This window comes from Gopherus evgoodei, chromosome 3 (genome assembly GCF_007399415.2).
Source record: "Gopherus evgoodei ecotype Sinaloan lineage chromosome 3, rGopEvg1_v1.p, whole genome shotgun sequence".
In the NCBI taxonomy this organism is placed as follows: Eukaryota; Metazoa; Chordata; order Testudines; family Testudinidae; genus Gopherus; species Gopherus evgoodei.
The window spans coordinates 149,669,609-149,692,090 of NC_044324.1; the positions used below are offsets into that span (position 1 = coordinate 149,669,609).

At 39.0% G+C, this 22,482-nt stretch overlaps 1 protein-coding gene across 4 annotated transcripts in view; it reads right to left on the minus strand.

Moving 5' to 3' along the window:
• RGS7 (regulator of G protein signaling 7) overlaps positions 1-22,482 on the minus strand; it is a 454,835-nt gene that overhangs the window by 129,636 nt on the left and 302,717 nt on the right. For all 4 annotated transcript variants that reach the window (XM_030556981.1, XM_030556980.1, XM_030556983.1 and 1 more), the window contains exon 4: positions 10,866-10,916. In XM_030556981.1, the coding sequence (XP_030412841.1) occupies positions 10,866-10,916 (51 nt within the window). The remainder of the gene's footprint in view (positions 1-10,865; positions 10,917-22,482) is intronic.

Sequence of the window (22,482 nt, forward strand, 5' to 3'; positions counted from 1 at the left end):
CAGAATATAGATTTTTGGAATTTTTTACTCACTACTGGAATGCAGATGTCTCTAGGGAGAAAAATGCACTACCTGTTTACAGAGACCATGGCAAACTGCACAGAGCAACTGCAGCATCTTATGTCAGCAAGGAAAGGAGAAGGCTGAGTCTTACTGGAACTGCAGGCAGAATTTAGGCACAATGAGCACAAGCTAAATACCAAACTTAGATTTTGGCCAGGCAACCATGATCAGCATCCCCAACTCTTGTGAAAGATGCCAAAAGATATTCAACCACCATGAGTGCTTAGGAACTTGGGTTGTGTTTCATCCAAAAAGAAGCAGCACAGTGCCTCCTCATAACAGTATGATGGGGATTTGGGATCCAACTCTTGAAACACCACAACCTGCAGCACTAGGAGATCCTCTAGAACTCTCCCATTAAAGTATAATGGCTTACCACAGTGATTCTCAACTCAGGGAGTGGGGTAGTTGATCATGCTAGTCCAGGTGCTTGTGGTGAAGAGGAACATGATGCAGAGAAGAGAGCTGAGGGGGTGGGAAGACCTGAATGATTCTGAGTGAAACTTAAGTGATGCTAAGCCCTGCCCTGCCCTGCCCCGCCCCGCCCCCCTCAACATGGGGTGAATTTCACCTCATGTTAAGAGCTGTTCAGACTCCATTGTTCCCCACAGGGCAGCATTCACAAACACTGAAAGTCTCTTCTAGTTTTTTAAATGGAAAAAGATGTGAGCTACAGCAAAGGATTCTCTGATGCTGCTAACACCATGACATCATGTGCTGATAAGCCTTAATGTTGTCATCTTCACACAATTCACTGCTAAATTCTGAAAGTAGCTTATCTTGGACAGTGCAGATATCGTTAACACTGAGAAGAAGAATACTTTGCCATTCCTAGACACTTCAGCCATAGATTTTACATGATGTTTCTCAACTTCTGCAAATGCAGAAGTAAAAACCAGGATTTTTTAAGACCAATCGCTATTCTTCAGATGGACCATTTTGATGAAAGCTTTACTGTTATAGTGCAGAATCACATCTTTTGTTAGCCGTGAAATCCAATGCATATTGTTTTGATCATTTTTTAAAATGTAATAAATTATGTACAAGACACCTTTATTGCAAATTCTGCACTCCGATCTTAATAGAATGCTCATGCCCAAAGAGTTTGTCTTCCCTACAGACTTGCTGCAATTGATCCAGTTTTGAGTAACTTCTCTTTCTCTGGCCTAACTTACAAGAATGTGATCACACTGCACAGTAAAAAAGCAGCTGACTTCCACACACTTGCTGTAATGCCCTGCATCCACACTGGCACTGCATTCAATCATGGGAGATACAAATGTTTTTAGAGACCTATTTCATGCAACATACCTCCACAGCCAACTGTGCATTTCTATGATGGGTTTCATGGGCTATAATGATGATACTTATCTGCCCTCTCTGAGGATTGTTGGCAGAAATGATACTGCTCAAGAAACCCTTCAGTTCAACTTAACGGGCTCCTGGCAGGATTTTGCAGTCATCTTATGTTGGAAGGTGTGGTTCCTGTTCATCCCAATAACCTGGGCTGGCTCAAAACAGGTCTTAACTCAGTTAGGAAGAATCTTTATATTTTATCTAATGCCACCTCCAAAAGATGACTCTCCTTTGCCCTTACTGATTGGTTTAGCATTTAGCTCCACTGCAGAAAAACAAACAGCTCCGCCCTCAAACCATTATGGTTACTAGTATAAATACCTTCTGATGGCTTGAGTTTGGGATCCTGTGACACTTTCTCAGGCACTCAGAAATATAAGTCACCTTGTTATCTTCTTGCCTCAGTGAGGGAGATATTTGCTGGTGCTACATTGAGTGACAGCTCTCAGTCACCTCAGACTCTTAGGGCTGGTCTACACTACGGGGGAAAATCGATCTTAGATACGCAACTTCAGCTACGTGAATAATGTAGCCGATACGGCGGGTAGTGAAGACGTACCCTTAACCACCCCAGACAAACTTCTCAGTATTCTGCCTGATCTTACTTGGTCTTGAAGGTAACATGTGGTGCACTCCAGGTCCTGAGCATTTCCTTGGAGTATCCAGTCTCTGTCACAGAAAGTATACACACCAGCATGTTTCATTCAGCTAAGAATTCACATTGTGTAATATTACAGCATTGAGATCTACTTATGACAAATGAAAGAGGAGTTCATTAACGGAGTTTTAAGTGATACTGAATAAGGACAGTAGAAAGAGTACTGGTTACAAATGATGCAAAAGTAGAACAGGCTTCTAAGGCTCCAAGCACAAGTTTAGCAAGTGACAATCCTTTGGCTAAAGCAGTTCGCTCACCCTCAAAGTTTTTCTGTAGAGCTAGCTGATTTTCAGTCAAATCAAGACCCAGATTTTCATGATTCTCCCACATCCTCTCAGGAATTCCCTCAGTAAATAGATAAACTGTCTTTTTGCTTCACCTTATATTTCTCTAAAACTCACTGTTATGACACCAAACACTAGACAACCCCCTTTGATGCTGAGTTCACATGTCCCTCAAATCTGTTTTCCTGTTGCATTAATATGCAAATAGGGCTTCCTTTATGTTGGCTTGTCCTGCTTACTTTACATCAGAGATCTAGGCTGATAGGTAAATCAACATTCCTTCATCTAGGAAAATCTTATTTATTAACACAGGCTATTTAAACATTTTTTTTTAACATACAAACAACTTCTTGCATGATACTCATACATACATTTTGCAATGCTTGTGATGACCAATACAAATAATCTTTTATTTGATAGCTTACATTACATTCTTTATAGATAAAGACTATGATAGCAATGGGTTAGGTATAGTGAGTTTATCAGGCCTCATAAGAGTTGCTATTGTGACAGTGAACCCTTTATCAGTTGGCACTGAGGGGTTCATAGCATCAGATACATTAATTACTCTAGCTACAGGAAGAAAGCTTCAGCCCCTTTCTCCTGCTGATTCACAAGGCTTGTAGAGAAAATATTAGAGTAAACCAATTGCCAGAGCTGGATTTTACAAGAAAAAAAATGGGCCAACCAAAAAATGAAATGAAATAAAAATGAACAGTGATACATCTGCTCCTTTAGCAGTGGAGAAGAAACTTTTTTTTTTTAAATCCACAGGTAAATTTCTTCTTTTATCTATGATTACTGAGGGCTTGTCTACACTTGAAATGCTGCACCACTACTGCTGTGCCACTGTAGAGCTTCAGTGTAGACACTACCTATGCTGTGGAAGAACCCCTCGAGAGGCGGTAGCTAAGTGAATGGAAGAATTCTTCCCTTGACATAGTGCTTTTTATACTGGGGGTTACATCAGCTTAACTACACCGCTCGGGTGTGGATTTTTCACACCCTAGCAAAGTATTTAATTTGACAATTTTCTAGCATAGAACAGAGAAGTATAGAAGTTTTAATATGCTTATCTGGATTTTGGGGAACTGATTCAGATTCTCCTAAAACTATAATGTAAACATGACTTACATATACTTCTGGCTAGATTATGTTTTTAACTAACAGTGAGTGATATTTTGGGATTTCAGAAGAGACATCAAAAGAATGACAGCCATATATCAGGCGCAAAACCTATTTTGCTGATGTAGGTCAAGAGGAGTAAGTTTGTGTAGCTATAATGTCCTGCCAGGAGAATTTATTATGCCAGGCCAGAAGTTTGTACATGATTTGTTGGTTGAAGTAAACAGGGCTGCTGACTAAAATTGTGTTACTCATACATTTGCCTTTATTTTTGCACTGAAAAAAAAAATCACAATCATCATAAGCCTGACAGTAATCAATCAATAAATAAATAAATCCACTCATGCACTGCATTCTCCAAGACACCAGAGAGAGAGAAGGATGTTTCCTAGACATGAAAGAAATATGATGAAATGGAAATTTATGAACTAGAGAAATTTCAGGAATGAAATGAGGAATCCTGTGGAAAGGAATCTCAGTCTTCAGTCACATACCAGACTCGTACAATCTTTGAAAAATACCAGTGATAGAATAAGAAGAAATGTTAAGAGGAGTTATGCATTTTAATTTATCAGTACTAATGTACATTAAATACAAACAACACATACGTATAAGCACACTCTGTCTTTTGATGCACGTCTCCCATTAATCCCAGCAGAAAGCCCATATGCATATGTAACATCTTGCATCCCTGAGTGGGTCATCAGCAGCTGGGATCAAACTTGACCACTAAATCTAAAAGCAGAAGACTCTATTTTCTGAGTAAAAAAGACCCAACTTTCTTAGCCAAGGCTATAACAGGATTAACTAGTATATGGGGTATATATTATAATTAAAGGCAGAATTTGACCTATTTTTCTTTATTTTATTTGGATACCACAGTAAGGCGACACTTCACCACCACTAACAGTATTAAGAAGAGTCAACCATGGAGCTCAGAAAAACTAGGCAGTTCCTATTCTCGAACACCTTGACAGTTTTTTGTTTATTGTTACTTTTTGTTTATTGTTACTAAGTTAAAGTACATGTATAAGTGTTTAGGGGATCGGGACCCTGCTGTCTATAGATGAGCGAGAGGCAGGGAGGAATGAGGTCCGAACCAAAATCTTGGATCTGAACATGCCCAAGGTATGCAGTTGGTTCTTGACTGCACTGGCTGCTGGTGAGAGGGATTTTAATTTGGAGAGAATAGAAGTGATATAAATGGATGTCCGACTCCTGTTTTTCTCCTTGTTTATTTTACTGGATCAGGGAACACGACTCACAAGGCTACTAAGGGATATCTATCAGAGGGGTAGCCATGTTAGTCTGTATCAGCAAAAACAATGAGGAACCCTTGTAGCACCTTAGAGACTAATAAATTTATTTGAGCATAAGCTTTTGTGGGCTAAAACCTACTTCAGCAGATGCACGGGCTGAAAAATACAGTAGGCAGGTATATGTATTAGAGCACATGAAAAGATGGGAGTTGCCTTATCAAGTGGGGGGTTAGTGCTAATGAGGGCAATTCAGTCAAGGTGGAAGTGGCCTGTTCCCAACATTTGACAAGAAGGGGTGAATATCAACAGAGGGAAAATTACTTTTTGTAGTGACCCAGCCACTCCTAGTCTTTACTGAGGCCTAATTTGATGGTGTCAAGTTTGCAAATTAATTTCAGTTCTGCAGTTTCTCATTGAAGTCTGTTTTTGAGGACACCAGGATTTCTACAATTTCTACCCCACATCAACCTCTGCATGGACAAGAGAGCCACTTCCTGGACACTATAGTGCAAATAAGCGATGGTCACATAAACACCACCCTATACCAGAAACCTACTGACTGCTATACTTACCTTCATGTGTCCAGCTTTCATCCAGACCACATCACATGATCCATTGTCTACAGTCAAGCCTTAAGATACAACCGCATTTGCTCCAATCCGTCAGACAGAGACAAATACCTACAGGATCTCTATCAAGTATTCTTAAAACTACAATACCCACCTGGGGACGTGAAGAAACAGATTGACCAAGCCAGAAGGGTACCCAGAAGTCACCTACTACAGGACTGGCCCAACAAAGAAAGTAACAAAATGCCACTAGCCATCACCTACAGCCCCCAATTAAAACCTCTCCAGTGCATCATCAAGGATCTGCAACCTATCCTGAAGGACAATCCCTCACTCTCACAGACCTTGGGAGACAGGCCAGTCCTCGCTGTTATATATACACACACACACGCCTACTGTATTTTTCACTCCCTGCATCTGATGAAGTGGGTTTTAGCGCATGAAAGCTTATACTCAAATAAATATGTTAGTCTCTAAAGGTGCCACAAGCATTCCTTGTTGTTTTTAAGGGATATCTAGTTACCAATCAGCTACATCAATCAAATACCAGGAAAGTGAACTGAAAGAAGAGGTGCTCAAAAATCATGATGCAAAAATATTGTAAGGAATGTTTAGTTGTATAACTTTGAAAAGACAGATAATAAAATAGCTACTAATGGGAACTGTACAGTTCAGGGCTCCTGCAGTGATGGTTTCAGCAGTTTCCATCTAAGTATGTATACTTATGCCTATCTTATTTAGTGACTTTTTATTTCTGTAAAGTTGTCAGTAAATAGTCTTCACTTTGTAACAATCTAAACTGGGTCTTTGGGGAGGTTAAGCGAAGGGTAGGTAGCAGCTTGGGTAGCTGAAATCGTCTACAAATAGTGACCCCGAAAGATAGCCACATGCTATTGTGGGCACAAGGATAGTGATACACTCTGGAGCTCTTTTCATTACCACCGTCCCTGACATAGTTACTTTTCAACCGTAAAGTGCCTTCAATCGAGGGATTTCAAAGTGCTTTAGAAACACTGGTGAATTAAAAGACATGACCCCCACTGATATGCAAGTGTTGGTTTGGCAAAAGGTACTAATGGCTTGCACATTACAGTTCATTGATGCGTATTGATGGATAAAATTCCATAGAGTTAAAGATGCCACGTATATTTTGTAAATAAGCAAGTTACATTAAGAAAACATTTGACTTTGTTACCAGTTTCTGCACCCAAAGGGAAACTGTCAAGACACTTAGATCTGCTACCACTCAGTAAAGGTGCAATAATAGCATCATCATTTTATACACAGGGATAACTGAGGCACAGAGATGTTAAGTGACTTCCCAGGCTTACCAAAGAAATCAATGGCAGAGCCAGGAAAAGAACTCACATCTTGGGCGTCTCAGCTTGTCTACACGAATAGCACTGCTGCAGCACTATCTACACAGCTCTCCCATCGATGTTAGGTACTCCACAGCCTCATAACACTGTCTGCACCAGGGGTTAGGTCAGTATAACTACATCACTCAGGGGTGTAGATTTTCCACTGAATTATGTATAGTGACAACTTGGTAGTGTAGATCAAGCTTTAATTCTGAGTTCTCAGCAAGTCCGTCCATCCTCTGTTGTATCTTTCAAAGAATTAAAAAGACTTTAGTCTACAGTGTACTCCATCTGGTAACTTTCACAGCACTAATTATCACATTAAAAAAGAGAATTGCAGAGGAGGATAGGTTTTCCACATTAAAACTAATTGGCACCATCACTGAAGAGTCAACACTCCTAAAATGGTCAATTTTGCAAACAAATGCCAAAGGGCATATCTGCAAATCTGTAAACTCAATTAACTGCCTTAGTTTGTGTAGAGGCCAGGCATATTTTTATGCAAATTTTTATTTCTGCTCCTTTAAACTTTTTCAATAGGGCTAGAGGGTCAAATACAAACATGTACTGGGAAAAAAACAAATTGAAAGCTACATATTGAAAAAAAATTATAACCATGCTATATTGGTGCAAGTTCTGTACCACTACACTGGATTAACTTCACTGACATGTCCATTATAAATTCACAAAATTTGACACATTAATTCTACCTAGTATGTTTTCTGGATGACAAAATTTCAACTTCATTGGAAGTGTTAAGCTGCAGCTAACAGGAAGCTGAGCTTTACTGCAAATTGATTTTTCAAATCTTCTATAGTAAATTATTTCCCATTTGCAAACAAATTGTATTCAATTATATTTTTTACTAGCAGTATACACTTGTAACTATTTTTTCCTTCAAACTGCTGTTTCCAGATAGCACTTTTATACTTATTTGCATAATGAAAACAAATTCTGCTGCCTATCTATTCCCCACTATAATCCACCACTACCCATAAATCAATATGTCCTTTATTCTCAATGAAAGGGTAGTGCAGTTATATTTCTTTGTATTTTTTTTTAAAAATACAAATACTACAAATGTGGAGAGATAACATTTTCTCACACGCTCTTATGCAGCTTCCTTTCCTATTATTTCTTCTCTCCTTTACCAGAGGCAAGCTGGATCTAGCACTGCCTGCTTAATGCTGAAATCCAATCCTGCAACTCTTGCTAACATGAGAAGTTCTCACTTTCAGGATTACTCTCATGAATAAAATATGTAGAATTAGACCCTTAATCTTCCTTTTGATATAACAGGATACATTTTTAAAACGTTGTAAATCAATGTATAGGTTAATTTTTCTTGTCAGTTATACTAGTGATGCCAATGAGATTGCACTGACACGAGTGAGAAGAATTTGGACCATAACACGCAAATACTGGGCAACGAAGTGTGAATGCGCATGATCAAGCCAGACAGCCACGCATAGAATGGGATGGGTATGATACTCTTCAATGCAGGTGTAGACATGATTACTCTGGGACCACAAAAACTCTGAGAAGGAAGGATGGAGCTTTCATTGAAACTGGCTAACAATGAAGGACTATGCTAGCCAGCTCTAAACTAGTTGGACTTTGGAAAGGTCTGTTCTCTGAGTCCTTATTACTGAAGCACAGTAAATATGATGTCCATTGGACTATGTTTTTTTTTCCCCACCCAGTACAATTGTGATGCTCTCCTCAGGACAACCAGAACCATAAGCCACTGTGTAACCCCTCTGCCTCAGCGAGGAAGAGTTTTGCTTAAACTGAGTGTCATCTGCTTGCCACATCAGTCAATCCTCCTTTATACCCAATCCTCCTCACCAGCAACTCCACAAGTCTCTGCCAGTCTAAATCTTGCCTTGGAGGTAACAACCAGTGATTCCTCAGAGATGTCCCTGCAGCGTTTAGACCCTCTCACTGGACACTCATAGAAATTAAGTTTGCTGTCTCCAAAGAGACAGCGCACACCCCAGCCTGTTAGGTTTGCTAAGGACTCACTCTTTACTTGAGTGTAATGGCACTGAGGTGGTTTATTGTAAAACCAAGAATAAATTTATTAATAAACAGATTTAAGTTATACCAAACAAGGATAAAGGAGATAGAAAAGGGTTACAGACAAAACAAAAGCAACATCCTTTCTAGTGCCTACAATTTAATTCTAACAAGCTATGTCATTGCCCAGCCTCCACATATCAAGCTAACAAGCATCTCCAGCCCTTCCTGGTAGGAGGATCTAATGTTCTCAGAATCAGAGGGTGTTGTCCTCAAGAGCCAGGAAGACTTCCTGGGAGTACTGACTCTGTTCCCTGGTGTGCTCACTACATTACTTCCTCCATTGCTTGTTAGCGTGATTGCTTTGTTTACACGATATGTAAATATACTTTCATAGCCATCGGTTTGTAAGCAAGCCGGTCACACACACAAATCCACAGTCCTTTGTCTATGGCAGGCTTGCCTTATGCACTGCTTCCCGAACACATTTTAGGAACATATTTCCAGCACACATACACAACTCTTTATACACAAGCCATACATAACCACACAGTGCTATTCCTAATCAGCATATCACTAATTTTATAGGATATTTTACTCAATACACTTTTACAATCTGATAATATTGCATACAATCACTTGATTCGGTTGCATATTTTGGGGTTCAGATCCCGTTCTCCACTGGGGTGTCTGGACCCTGATTATCATGAAAACCTGACAGGACATGACCAAACTTCAGCAACTCAAGTGTTTTGTGTTAAGTGTTTTTGTAATTATTATTGTTTTATTGCATATTGACAAAGAAAACCATGTTTCACCTTCAGTTTAATCTTTCTTCCCTGGGAAGCTTCTCTCTGCTGATGAGAGAACTGACTGACAATTGATCCCAGTACTGCAGTTCAAGGGCAAGTCAGTTACTGCTAATGTAATAAATCACCACAGTTTGACAATTGGGAGTCTCATCCCAGCCAAACAGTAAGCAAGACAAAGACTCAAATCATAATACAAATAGGCTGGTGAACATTTTCATACCTGACAAACAAGGCAAAGAAAACAGAAATAATAGAAGCTTAATTCAAGTCTCAAGTGCTCACATTTTGTTATCTGCATTGAGTATGATCAACAGAAAGAGGCATGCAAGCTCTATTTGTACTGTCAGTGTTAGCTGGGTGCTGGAATGGGTAAAGTTATGTTAACCTGGAAGCTATTAGTAAATATCACTTTTGTTGAGACAGTTCTGGTAGGTTCACAGTTGGTTCCTTTAAAGTATCCATCTTAGGTAATTTACATGGACCTCATTGTCATAGTATCTGAGTGCCTGACAATCTTTAATATACCGAATGGAGCTGGGGCGGAACTGGATTTTCCACCATGGGAAATTCCATTTTTTGGAGGGGTGGGAGAGTGGAGGTTCATTCTAAAATGGAACAAAGCCAAAATTATTTTAAAATTTCACGTTAAACCAATGGGGGGGGTGTTTCAGGATGATCAACATATTTTGTTTCAAGAAAATCAAAATGTTTCATTCTGACTTTCCATTTTTAAAAATTTTATATAAAACAAAACATTAAACATTGAACCAAAATTTCATTTCAAAATGGAAAAATTGAAATGTTCCATTCTGAAAAAATTGAGTTTGAAATAAAACCATATCAGCATGCAGTGTTTTGTCTCCCCACTCCATCCCCCCCAATGCAATTTTGTCAAAATGTCCAGTAAATGTTTTGCTTTTGATTAATTTCGTGATGTAAAAAGATTCCCCTCAGAAAATTTCTGACCACCACTAGAATTTAGCCTCACAAATCCCCTCTGAAGTAGAGAAGTACTAGATAAGGAATGAGGCACATAGGGACTAAGTGACTTGCCCAAAGTCATGGAGAGAACAAGGAATTGAACCTGGGTCTCCCAAGTCAGTCCTATTTTTTACCATTAAGAAACTAATTTTCCAAAAGTTACACTAATAAAGTGTTCATCCCAGTTATATGGCTCTTAAGGAAGGTTTGCAGGATTGAATGCTGTGTGCTTTGCTAGTAAAATTGAACCCTCAAGAGCCCATGGATCAAATTCTGTCCAGTTACAAGCTGGTCCTACAGGGCCAGAGAACAGAACAAGACCTTAGAACTTAACAGACCAATGAAGCAGAACTTTTTAATACAGAAAAAACAATTTACCTGGGTCTTCTATAGCTAAATTCTTCGTTAACCACTGAACAATGTCTGAACCTAGGAGGAAAAAACAATTTTTAGTTCAGTAAGCTTGCACTTTCTATATTCTTCAGTCAGCTCCATGATACCATAAATGTCCATGTAAAAAGGAACTAATGTTGAGTTTCTCCAGAATCAGCTGGACCATTTTATTTTTATAGAACATTTTCAACAAAAGAGACGCATTATGCAAACTATTTTTTTTCAGGTCAGGAATACTGATGCACAATTTCATAGTGCAAGAAGCATGTTACTTATCTGACAGTCTACATTTTAAAAAGAATAATAATTGTAAATTTTCAGAGACAAACAAGCAAAAGTATTACATTCTTGTATTCATGTGTAAAAACAAAACCCTTTATCAAACAAGACTTTAAAAGGGTTAATGCAGCACTCATTGTAACTGTATGTATGTGTGTGCGTGTGTATATATTATATATACACACTCATATCTATAGAACAGCTCAAGTCTGTATTCTTTGATTCAGGCCATTTCCAAAATCTCTATTTAAAGATGTTACTGAAAACTTAACTCTTTGATTTAATATCTGCTAATAGCAGCTCCATCCAGGAACCTCTCACTTAATCTCTAATCTTTCCATTTTCTCTGTAGGGGACCTTTTCTGGTCCTCCATCTTTAACCACCACTTCTATTCTGACACTCCCAACTCTCCCTCTCTATTCCCCCTCACAGACACATATATTGTTGGTCCTATCATGTCCCACCAGCAACTCAAATTCTGAGCAATGTCCCAGCAATATCTCAAGCTATCTTTAAAAATGAATTGCTTCACCTATTTTTTCCTAGATCTAGTTGTTTACGATCCTGTCACTTCCTATTTTATATTACCCAGGCCCACCTTTTTTTCTCCTTATTCCCACTTTGCATCACAATTCTTCATCATTTCTCACCATGCCAAGGGTAACCTTCACCTCTCCAGGCTGGAGTTGCTAGAGTCCTCTTTCTTTCCCACCATTCCAATCTTTCTATCCCTTTGGTTGCTTCTTTTTCCAAATTTATGTTCCTGTCCTTATTTTCAAGGTCCTACATAAATGTACCCAACCTACATCTCTGCTTCAATATTCCGCTGCTCATATCCCCCTTTTTCATTCCCTCTCTTCTCCTGCTGCTCTAGGCTTTGCACTTTACTCCTGCAGTGTGCTATGCTTGGTAGAACCTTCTGTTCCAGCATTACCTGAACTATTCCCAGTTGTCTGTCACACTGTAAGCTACCCAGTGGGAACTGGCCCATTATAAACACATTAAACTGTTTAGTTTAAACAAGGGATGGGTGATTCTCTGGACAACAAAAACGATACTGACAAAAAAAATATTTTAAATAGCAAAAATCAATTTTAAGAAAATCTTTTAAAAACATCACCACACTTATGTGCATTTCCTGTCTATTCCATGAAGGTTGCTCATGTCACTGTTTCAGTCAAGTGGAGGTACCCAAGATATAATGGGAAGACACATAATAAATTGTGTCTTTATTAAACCAGCTTGTAAAGGAGCCACCCACTTCACAGCAGAAGTAACGCCATTCTTTTTAAAATCTTGGGTTAAGGGCAGGAAGCAGATGTAAGACTCCAGATTTACACAAACATTACATAAATCAAACTAATAGAGCAGAGAAAGGACAGTTAGAAAACAATAGTAGGAAATAGTATGGGTTGCTTCTGGCATTCTCCGCATAATGGGCAGGGGAGGGATAGCTCAGTGGTTTGAGCATTGGCCTGCTAAACCCAGGATTGTGAATTCAATCCTTGAGGGGGCCACTTAGGGATCTGGAGCAAAAATGAGCAGTTGGTCCTGCTAGTGAAGGCAGGGGGCTGGACTTAACAACCTTTCAAGGTCCCTTCCAGTTCTAGGAGATAGGTATATCTATTATTATAATCTAGCTAGAGGTACAGCAATAAATCTGCAGAAAAAATTCTAAGCCCCACCAACTCCCCAAGAGCTACTCTCCCAAGCAGTTATTAATGTTAATTGATGGTAGACTGCAGCAGTTCTCAACCTTTATCATGATTTGGACCATTTCTTAAGGTCAAAATCCTCCCATGGACCCTAGATATTGACTACTAGTGTCCCAGTACAGATTCCACACTTTCCTTTCAGAAACTACTACAGAGTTTGATTACAATGGAAAGCAACATCAGGGCAGTATTAAACAGACAAGAGGAAATTAAATTCTCTTTCATGTGAGAAATGCAGTCCTATGGTCACATATTCACATTGTGTGTCCATGCTGTTCATTTCCTCTCCCTGGATAGGAGAATTGACAATTAATATCAAACCTCCCTTTATTGCCTGCGGTTCCTCCTCCAGCATCCTCCCATTACTTTGCATTTTACCTCTCTACACCTATGTTTTCATCCTCTTTTGATGATGTCTGCACATTTGATCACTGATTTACATCAAACCTCCAAAAGCATCTAGGAAACAACAACTCTGCATGCTTAGACATACTTTTCTTTTTGATCAGTCAAAAAAGTCTCTGGAGCTATAAAGGCTTATCTATACTTGAAAAATGCTACCTGTTTTACTACATAGGTCTACACTGGTAAGTAGTGCAAGTGCAGGTGGTTTTACCTCTATGCTATCAAGCCTTGCAGACCCAATAGAACCAAGTAGGTTTTTAATTAAGATCGGGTCACGCTCAATTATTAAAAGGTCAATGCACTACTTATTCCTTAATTGAAATACATAGCTGGTATTATGAGTTTGTTTTAGGAGATTCAAGATGACCTGTAAAGATTCTGAAGGGCTCTTATTTCTATTTTTGTTTTGTTGTTCCTTTTCTGTACAAAGAACAGACAGGTTATTGGCTTTGGAGACGTGTGATTAGTTGTGTGTTTTGTATTAACGACTAAAAAGCTATTTTATTTTTTCAAACAGGGAACTGGGAGAAGATAAATCACTGTCTGGTATGTCTGAAATTGGTTCTGTCTAAGATTCGAGGATCTAGGTTTTCCTTTTGATTCATTAAGTTTCAGACTAGACTTATTTTACTAAACTCAGTGTTGCACTGAATTTACATAGGAGAGAATGAAGGATCAGGACTCATGATACTTAAAAGATGCAGAGGTTTGATATTCGCAAACTTCCCGAAGTATGACTATATTCCAAAATATCCAAATGCCGGGGGTCCCCTTTATCATTTTTAAGGACAAAAAACAGAAGAAAGTTATTTGGTAACAGTAATCTACCAGTACAGCATAAAAGAAGAGATGGATGGTACCCATCCCCATCTCTCTTAACGGGCTGAATTTCATTGTAGCCAAGTGATCAGATTAATTTTAGAAAACACTGAGTCTTTCAACTTTTTCAGGGTTCCATCTTGCTCTTATCTATGAATGAAATCTCCCGCAGAACTATTTTTCCTCCTACATACAGTCATGAAGATCTGTACCCGCTACCAAGTGTTATCTTCTTTTTTTGAATTGCAGTGTGATAAAGGATCATCTTTTATACTAGATACTACTTTCTCCTAAGTAAATGGTGATGTTTAAAGAGCAGCACTGCAGACTTGTGCTTTTTTAAGTATTTCAGCTTCAGTAAAAGGATCCCAGTGACTATCCTCCATCACTATGATTTATTATCACAGTGCTGATGGCCTACATAAAGGGGGAAGTTCATGGTGAAGGTCTGTAGAAGAGATACTGGTTAGCAGTCTATTGCTTTTCTGTAGCCCCTATTCAAACGTAATCAGAAAAGAATATTAGTTGAGTCAAACCAGACGCATTAATGCCTCCTCCTTGAATTCAAAAAGGTTTGTTTCAGGGAAGTTAAAGGTTTAGGATGATTATTCTATCTGAACTACCTTATGACACAATTAAAATACAATTGCAAGGTATTCTCTATAGCACCTTTTAAACAAAGATTTCAAAGCACTTTACAAACATTAAACGAGCTTCTAAAGCCCTTGTGACATTGATATGATGAGCAAATCCATTCTACATATGGGTAAAATGAGGGAGAGAGGTTGAGCCTTGTCTTCTGCTTTATCCACTACACAAGACATGGTCTCATACAATACATTATGGTGTACAAAGCCATCATAACTTCATGGCACTTTCTACATATTTGGTCAATATACTCCAGTTTGGGGCATATGGATATGATAGACTTAAACAGAGTTGTTCCAACTATAATTTCTCTTTCTTTTATATAAATAAGGATAATACAAACAAACCAAAGGTATTTTCTTAGTGCTTTTATTGTAGATAATTATTATAATTAAGCTGCATCTATTTTACCGTGTTCGCTAAGCTTAACATGTATTTTCCAAGGCCTAGTTGGTAATAATTATATATTATGCAATCACATTTAATGTGCATATGCGCAGTACTAAATGATTACATAGGAATTCAGTCTTCTTAGAATGCATCATTTCCAAATTATGTACCACAATCATTCCATTTGCAGAGAAAACATCTTTACTACTTAGTTAAACTGTGCATTTTGATTGCTATTAGACTTCAGTGGCCAACTGCTTGCTCTTATTTATATTAGTGATTTACCTATCATTGAGAACAGAAGCTGGCCAGAAATATATATCGGGCATATACTCTTACAGTTTAAAAATTGTTAGGCAGGCAGACAGACATACAGATGGAGAGAGCATTTTAAATACACAGTGTGACTTAATTTATACTCATGGGAGTGAAGTTAATAGGGCTGCATACAAATACATGAGGGAAGAATTTGATTCAAATTCTTTGGCTACCATGAAGACTAAATTCTTTAGACAAACATTTTTAAATCCCATTAATTTCTGTGAGGTAATTCTAAGCCCAGAGATGTCTTTCTACCACTTGGCTAGGAAAATAAACAGCAGTCGATAAGGAATGACATATTAACTTAAGTACTTCCCTCCCATGGAAAAATTCAAGAGCAAGGGCAAAAGCAGTCAAACAGTATGAGCTTTAGACTGTGGAATTCCAAACTTCTGATCCTGTCAAACCTCCTCTTAGACTAGGCACTGGAAGAGCCTTCTTATTCCCATGAACTAAGCACTTCTTTTCTCTGTTCAAATCCCTTTTTCTACCCTTCTTTCATTAAATATACCTGCAGTGACAGCCTTACCTCCATATCTACTCACAACTAAGCTGCTTACCGCATATTTGTGCGTGAGCTCTATGGATCAGTGCTCCCATCTTTCTACATGTTCCATATAGTGCTGTGTACATTTAACTATTTAAAAAAGCACCATAAAAGAGACAACAGTGATGAGTCAGAGCTGTCTAGTTCAGAATTGAATCTGGAGGAAGGCACTCCCCAAGTTCAGGTGTGGTCACATCTGAGCCTGGTTCTGAACAATGCCAAATGCCCACTAGTCCCATTCTATTCATATTCTTATACTGCAGCCATCCCAATGGTATCTGAGTGCTGGAGCAAAACAGCATTGTTTAAATCTGTTACCAAATTCCTATGCTCCATTGATTCAAATTACATACACTCAGCACCTCAAGTTCAGGCTAAAAGAAGGAAGGAAAATATACAAAAGCATTTTCTAGTACATGTCATATTGATTTGTACTCCCTATAACAAAGTATGTGTTCCCCTCGGGTTATTCAATTAAAACTACAAACAATGGGTGGTATTACAAAACTGGAAGTTATCAATTCTTCATTCAGGGTTACCACACCTTGTGGGCAATTTTGTTATTGGAAAGAGCGCTAAAGGAAGTCTTGTCTTAAACAGCTTTTTGTGCAGTTTGTAAGCAGTTTTTTAAAATATCTAATCAACAAAATAACCTTAATTCAGTCAGTTGCCTCTGGTTTCTGTGCCCTTTTAGAACTGCTTCATTACTTATGCAAATGTGTTTCTAAAATACTGAGAGTATCACTATCAGTTCTTATTCGTTTAGGGGGTCACTAAGAGAACAAGGTGATAAAACAGCTAGATGCTCTGCAAGGAAAAGAGAGACTCTTCTTTTGTATGGTAGTAAATTGAAATGTGGTGGCTGGCAAACATATTAATTCAGATGTTCCTATACTGCCAGGCACATACACAGAACATACCCTTCAAGAGTCAGGATCAAAGTTCACTGGTTCAATTGCTCCAAAAAGGAACAATTCTTTAAATAGCAAGTGTATTCCTTCTTCCTGCCCTTCTGTCCCACCCCACCCTCTCCATTATCAGCTGGAAGTCCACCTCAAAGAAAAGCCAGTAGGATTTAGTATATGGACAAAAAAAAGATAGGGAGGATATTCCTGTAATTAGAGTTAAGTCTAGGACTTGATAGAGCTGAGTGTAATTTCAAGTGATCTTAGTCAAGTTACTTAAGATACGTCTACACCACAAAGACAATCCCACAGCACCAAGTCTCAGAGCCCAGATCAGTTGACTTGGGCTTGCACGGCTAAAAGTAGCAGGGCAGATGTTCACACTCAGACTGGAGCCTGGTGTCTGAGATGCTCCCCCCTCACTGGGTTTCAGAACCTGGGTTCCAGCCAGAACCAAACATTTACACTACTATTTAAAGCCTCGCAACTGACTTGGGCTCTAATCCTAGTGTCGTGGGTATTTTATTGCAGTGTAGACATACCCTCAGTCTTTCTGTGCCTTGGTTCCCCCTGTGTAAAATGGGGATGGTAGTACTTCCCCATCTCATAGGGGTGTTATAAGGATAAGTATATTAAAGATTACAAGGCACTCAGGTGCTACAGGAAAGGGGCCATATCAATGATGGATTGATGTCTCAAAAGTCTTGAGCCATTGGTAATAAGTAAGACAACTCCAAGCTAAAAATCATGAGGAAATCTAGACTGTAAAAGACACAAATATTTCCAAAGAGCTTTATTAAGGAAACAGTAACTGGTTTTGGTTTTATCTTTTAAAATGTGTTGGGGGAGGGAGGGGACTAAAATATTCCAAAGCATGGAAACTCAAATGGACAGTAAGTTGCTAAAAATAACAACCTTGTAACCTATTATAATTATGTGTTGCATATATTAAAAATATAAACAAACATTCTTACTAGAAAGCAAATATCATTTGGAAAGAGCAATTGTAATTCCTTCTTAAGAACAGGAGCCAAGCTAGCATTGAGTGAGAGACACACAGATTGTCAGTGCAATACTCAAGTAGATTAAAGCTACAAGTGAGGAAGGAAAATGCTTGCAAATTCACAAATATATGCAATTTCTGTAGCTGATTTAATACCCGCCTACAATGAAGAACATAAGAAAATCCCTGTAATAAAACTATACCAATTATTTTTCCTTGAAAGAACTAGCAAGCTGGACTTTAAATCTTGGTAGGTGGGGATGGTAGTGCAGTTAAATTGCTATACTGAATTTTAAAAATCCAAAGAGAACTTATCTGCAATACTATAAATTTACAGCACATGTGGCTAGACAAAACAATGCAACCTATGCAAGAAGAGAACTTTAGAAGAAAGATTTTACTCATTAAGCTTTTGAGAATACACATTAAGATTCTTTAAAATGTCAAGGTCTAGTTAAGGGAAGGAAATATTGTACCATAAATAAGCTCTTGCTCACACCCTTAGGTGTAAAGGACCTTTTTTAGTTATTTGTAGAAAAGTATCTAATCTTTTTTTTCACCCCCTCAAAAAATATCCACAATCAAGTGAACACATTCCAGCTGTGGATGTACTCCAGAGACTTGACTTAAACCAGCACTTTGTTCCATCACTGCTACAAGCCTGAACCAAGAACTTTGCATTACTGGATGTAATTCATTCCTTTAACCAATTTTAACTCTCACCTTCCTTTCCTTTTTATAAATAAACTTTTAGATTTTAGATACTAAAGGATGAGCATCAGCATGATTTTGGGGTAAGATCTAAGTTATATATTGACCTGGGTGTATGGCTGGTCCTTTGTGATCAGAGGAACCTGTTTTTTGATGAGACTGGTTGTAAAGAACCACTAATCACTGAACCCGTGTTTTTGGTGGTGATATAAGAACTGGAATGCCTGAGGAAATTGCCTTTATGTTTTCTTGTTAGCCAGTGTGGTGAAACAGGAGTTTACTTGTGTGTCTAGTTTGATATATCTCATAAAAGTATAACCACCAGTTTTGGGTTGTGTTTTCCCTATTTCTCAGCAGTTCATCCTGAATTTGTCAGCTTCAGTTGTGAGTCAGTAAGGTACGTTGCAATGTCAGAAACACACAATAGTTTAAAAATAATAGAGTTGTGAGAAAATACATTTTATTAAATTTCTGCTAATTTGCTGTCAAAGCTACAAACTGTCTGACTATTTCATAGGAGCCAAGAACTAGTTTAAAGAAAAAAAAAACAAAAAAAACCCCTCAAACTATTTGTGACTGGTTAGATCACACAACACCTCCCTTCCTTGGGAGCTGCCACTTGATGTGCCAAGACTACTTCTGCCCCTGCTTTCCTGCCCTGTCAGCTCGGGACCCCAGCACCCTGTCTTGCTGAGCCAGACACGCCCGTCTGCTCCAACAGCCAGCATACCATTTGTCCCTTCTCATGACAGTTAGACTGATGCTATGTTGCTTGCTTGAAGAATGACAGTGACAAACCGCTCAAGAGTGTCCTGCTTCGCATCAATATATGCTGCATCACCTTCAATGTTTCACCACATTATTGCTTAGTGCAGCAGACTCCCTGCAGAACAGTTCATCATGCAGAATATGCTTTGACAAACTTTACACTGCATAATAACTCAGCTTTTTTTTTAATTGTACAAGATATTACCAACAGTAAGAGTATTTTTCACATACTGCTCTCTATGCTTGCTGTGTTTTACTGCTGCCTTCAGCAGTATTATTCTGTTACACCTGCTGAGGGGTTGTATATCATGAAAATGTTTAAAAAATATTGATACCTACAAGGAAATCCTGGTTCATGATTGTTATAAACAGATAGCTAAGGGTTAATGTCTCTTTCACCTGAAAAAAAAAGTAACCTGAAGCACCTGACCAGAGGACCAATTAGGAAACAGGATTTTTTCAACTCTGGGTGGAGGGAAGTTTGTGTGGGAGTCCTTTGTTCTTGGGTCTTCTGCCTGTATGCTCTCTCGGCTATGAGGGGATTTCTATTTCCTGCTTTCTAATCTTCTGTTTCCAAGTTGTGAGTACAATATAGTAAGACAGTAAGGTTTTCATTGTTTTTCTTTTTGTATTTACATGTTTATAGGTGCTGGAGTGCTTTGAATTGTATTCTTTTTGAATAAGGCTGTTTATTTATATTTCTTTTAAGCAAATGACCCTGTATGTGTCACCTTAATACAGAGAGACCATTTTTATGTATTTTTCTTTCTTTTTATATAAAGCTTTCTTTTTAAGACCTGTTGGAGTTTTTCTTTAGTGGGGAACTCCAGGGAATTGAGTCTGTACTCACAGGGAATTGGTGGGAGGAAGAAGTCAGGGGGAAATCTGTGTGTGTTAGATTTACTAGCCTGACTTTGCATTCCCTCTGGGTAAGGGGGGAAGAGAGATTAGCTCTTGGTAATTTTGTTCTCCAGGACTGGGAACGGGGAGGGTGGAGTCCCTCTGTTTAGATTCACGGAGCTTGCTTCTGTGTCTCTCTCCAGGTACACCTGGAGGGGGGAAGGGAAAAGGTTTATTTCCCTTTGTTGTGAGACTCAAGGGAGTTGGGTCTTGGGGTCCCCAGGGAAGGTTTGGGGGGACCAGAGTGCCCCAAAACACTCTAATTTTTTGGGTGGTGGCAGCTTTACCAGGTCCAAGCTGGTAACTAAGCTTGGAGGTTTTTCATGCTAAACCCCATATTTTGGACGCTAAGGTCCAAATCTGGGACTAGGTTTATGACATGAGTGGCAGTGGTGAGATAAAATCCAGAAGCCAGTAGGAATATTATATTTTTCTTTTCTCTCCTAGGGGCTTTTTAGCAGAGAGAAACAGTTTGGTTTTAAAAGGGAACCAGAGAGAATTTTTTTTTCTGCTCTCTCTGGCAGTTGTGGCTTGCATATTAAGCAAGAAACCATTAAGGAGCTGTTAAGGGTCTTTTGTCACACAATAGCACTCCCATTAGGAGGCAGATACCAGCACTATACTCATGCAAATAAAGTGGTTTTTTGACAAGCCATTCCTAGTAACCACGGATGCATCTAAGCGTGGTATAGAAGCAGTTCTCATGCAGTAAGCAACAGATCACAACTTCCATCCTGTCATGTTTCTCAGCAAGAAACTGTCTGAAAGGGAAACTCACTGGACAGTCAGTGAAAAGAAATGCTATGCCATTGTGTACGCCCTGGAAAAGCTACGCCCATATGTTTGGGGACGGCAGTTCCAGCTACAAACTGACCATGCTGCACTAAAGTGGCTTCATACTGCCAAGGGAAACAACAAGAAACTTCTTCGTTGGAGTTTAGCTCTCCGAGATTTTGATTTTAATATTCAGTACATCTCAGGAGCTTCTAACAAAGTAGCTGATGCACTCTCCTGTGACAGTTTCCCAAAATCCAGTAGTTAAAAAGTGTTCTTAAAATGTAAAAGTCTGTTAGTTATATACTTAGTGGTATATGTAAAGGTGCATGTGTTGTATTAATCTGTTTATTTTAAAGTTCTAGAAGGAAATCGTCTCCAGTGAGCTTCCCCACTGTCTGCAATTTGGGGGGCGTGTCATAAACAGATAGCTAAGGGTTAATGTCTCTTTCACCTGAAAAAAAAAGTAACCTGAAGCACCTGACCAGAGGACCAATCAGGAAACAGGATTTTTTCAGCTCTGGGTGGAGGGAAGTTTGTGTGGGAGTCCTTTGTTCTTGGGTCTTCTGCCTGTATGCTCTCTCGGCTATGAGGGGATTTCTATTTCCTGCTTTCTAATCTTCTGTTTTCAAGTTGTGAGTACAATATAGTAAGACAGTAAGGTTTCCATTGTTTTTCTTTTTGTATTTACAAGTCTATAGGTGCTGGAGTGCTTTGAATTGTATTCTTTTTGAATAAGGCTGTTTATTCTTATTTCTTTTAAGCAAATGACCCTGTATGTGTCACCTTAATACAGAGAGACCATTTTTATGTATTTTTCTTTCTTTTTATATAAAGCTTTCTTTTTAAGACCTGTTGGAGTTTTTCTTTAGTGGGGAACTCCAGGGAATTGAGTCTGTACTCACAGGGAATTGGTGGGAGGAAGAAGTCAGGGGGAAATCTGTGTGTGTTAGATTTACTAGCCTGACTTTGCATTCCCTCTGGGTAAGCGGGGAAGAGAGATTAGCTCTTGGTAATTTTGTTCTCCAGGACTGGGAACGGGGAGGGTGGAGTCCCTCTGTTCAGATTCACGGAGCTTGCTTCTGTGTCTCTCTCCAGGCACACCTGGAGTGGGGAAGGGAAAAGGTTTATTTCCCTTTGTTGTGAGACTCAAGGGAGTTGGGTCTTGGGGTCCCCAGGGAAGGTTTGGGGGGACCAGAGTGCCCCAAAACACTAATTTTTTGGGTGGTGGCAGCTTTACCAGGTCCAAGCTGGTAACTAAGCTTGGAGATTTTTCATGCTAAACCCCATATTTTGGACGCTAAGGTCCAAATCTGGGACTAGGTTTATGACAATGATTGGCTGCACTACATTGTCAACCGAGGTCTATGGGATCTAGACTTGTGGACTCAGTTTCCAAAGCCATGGTTGAGCATC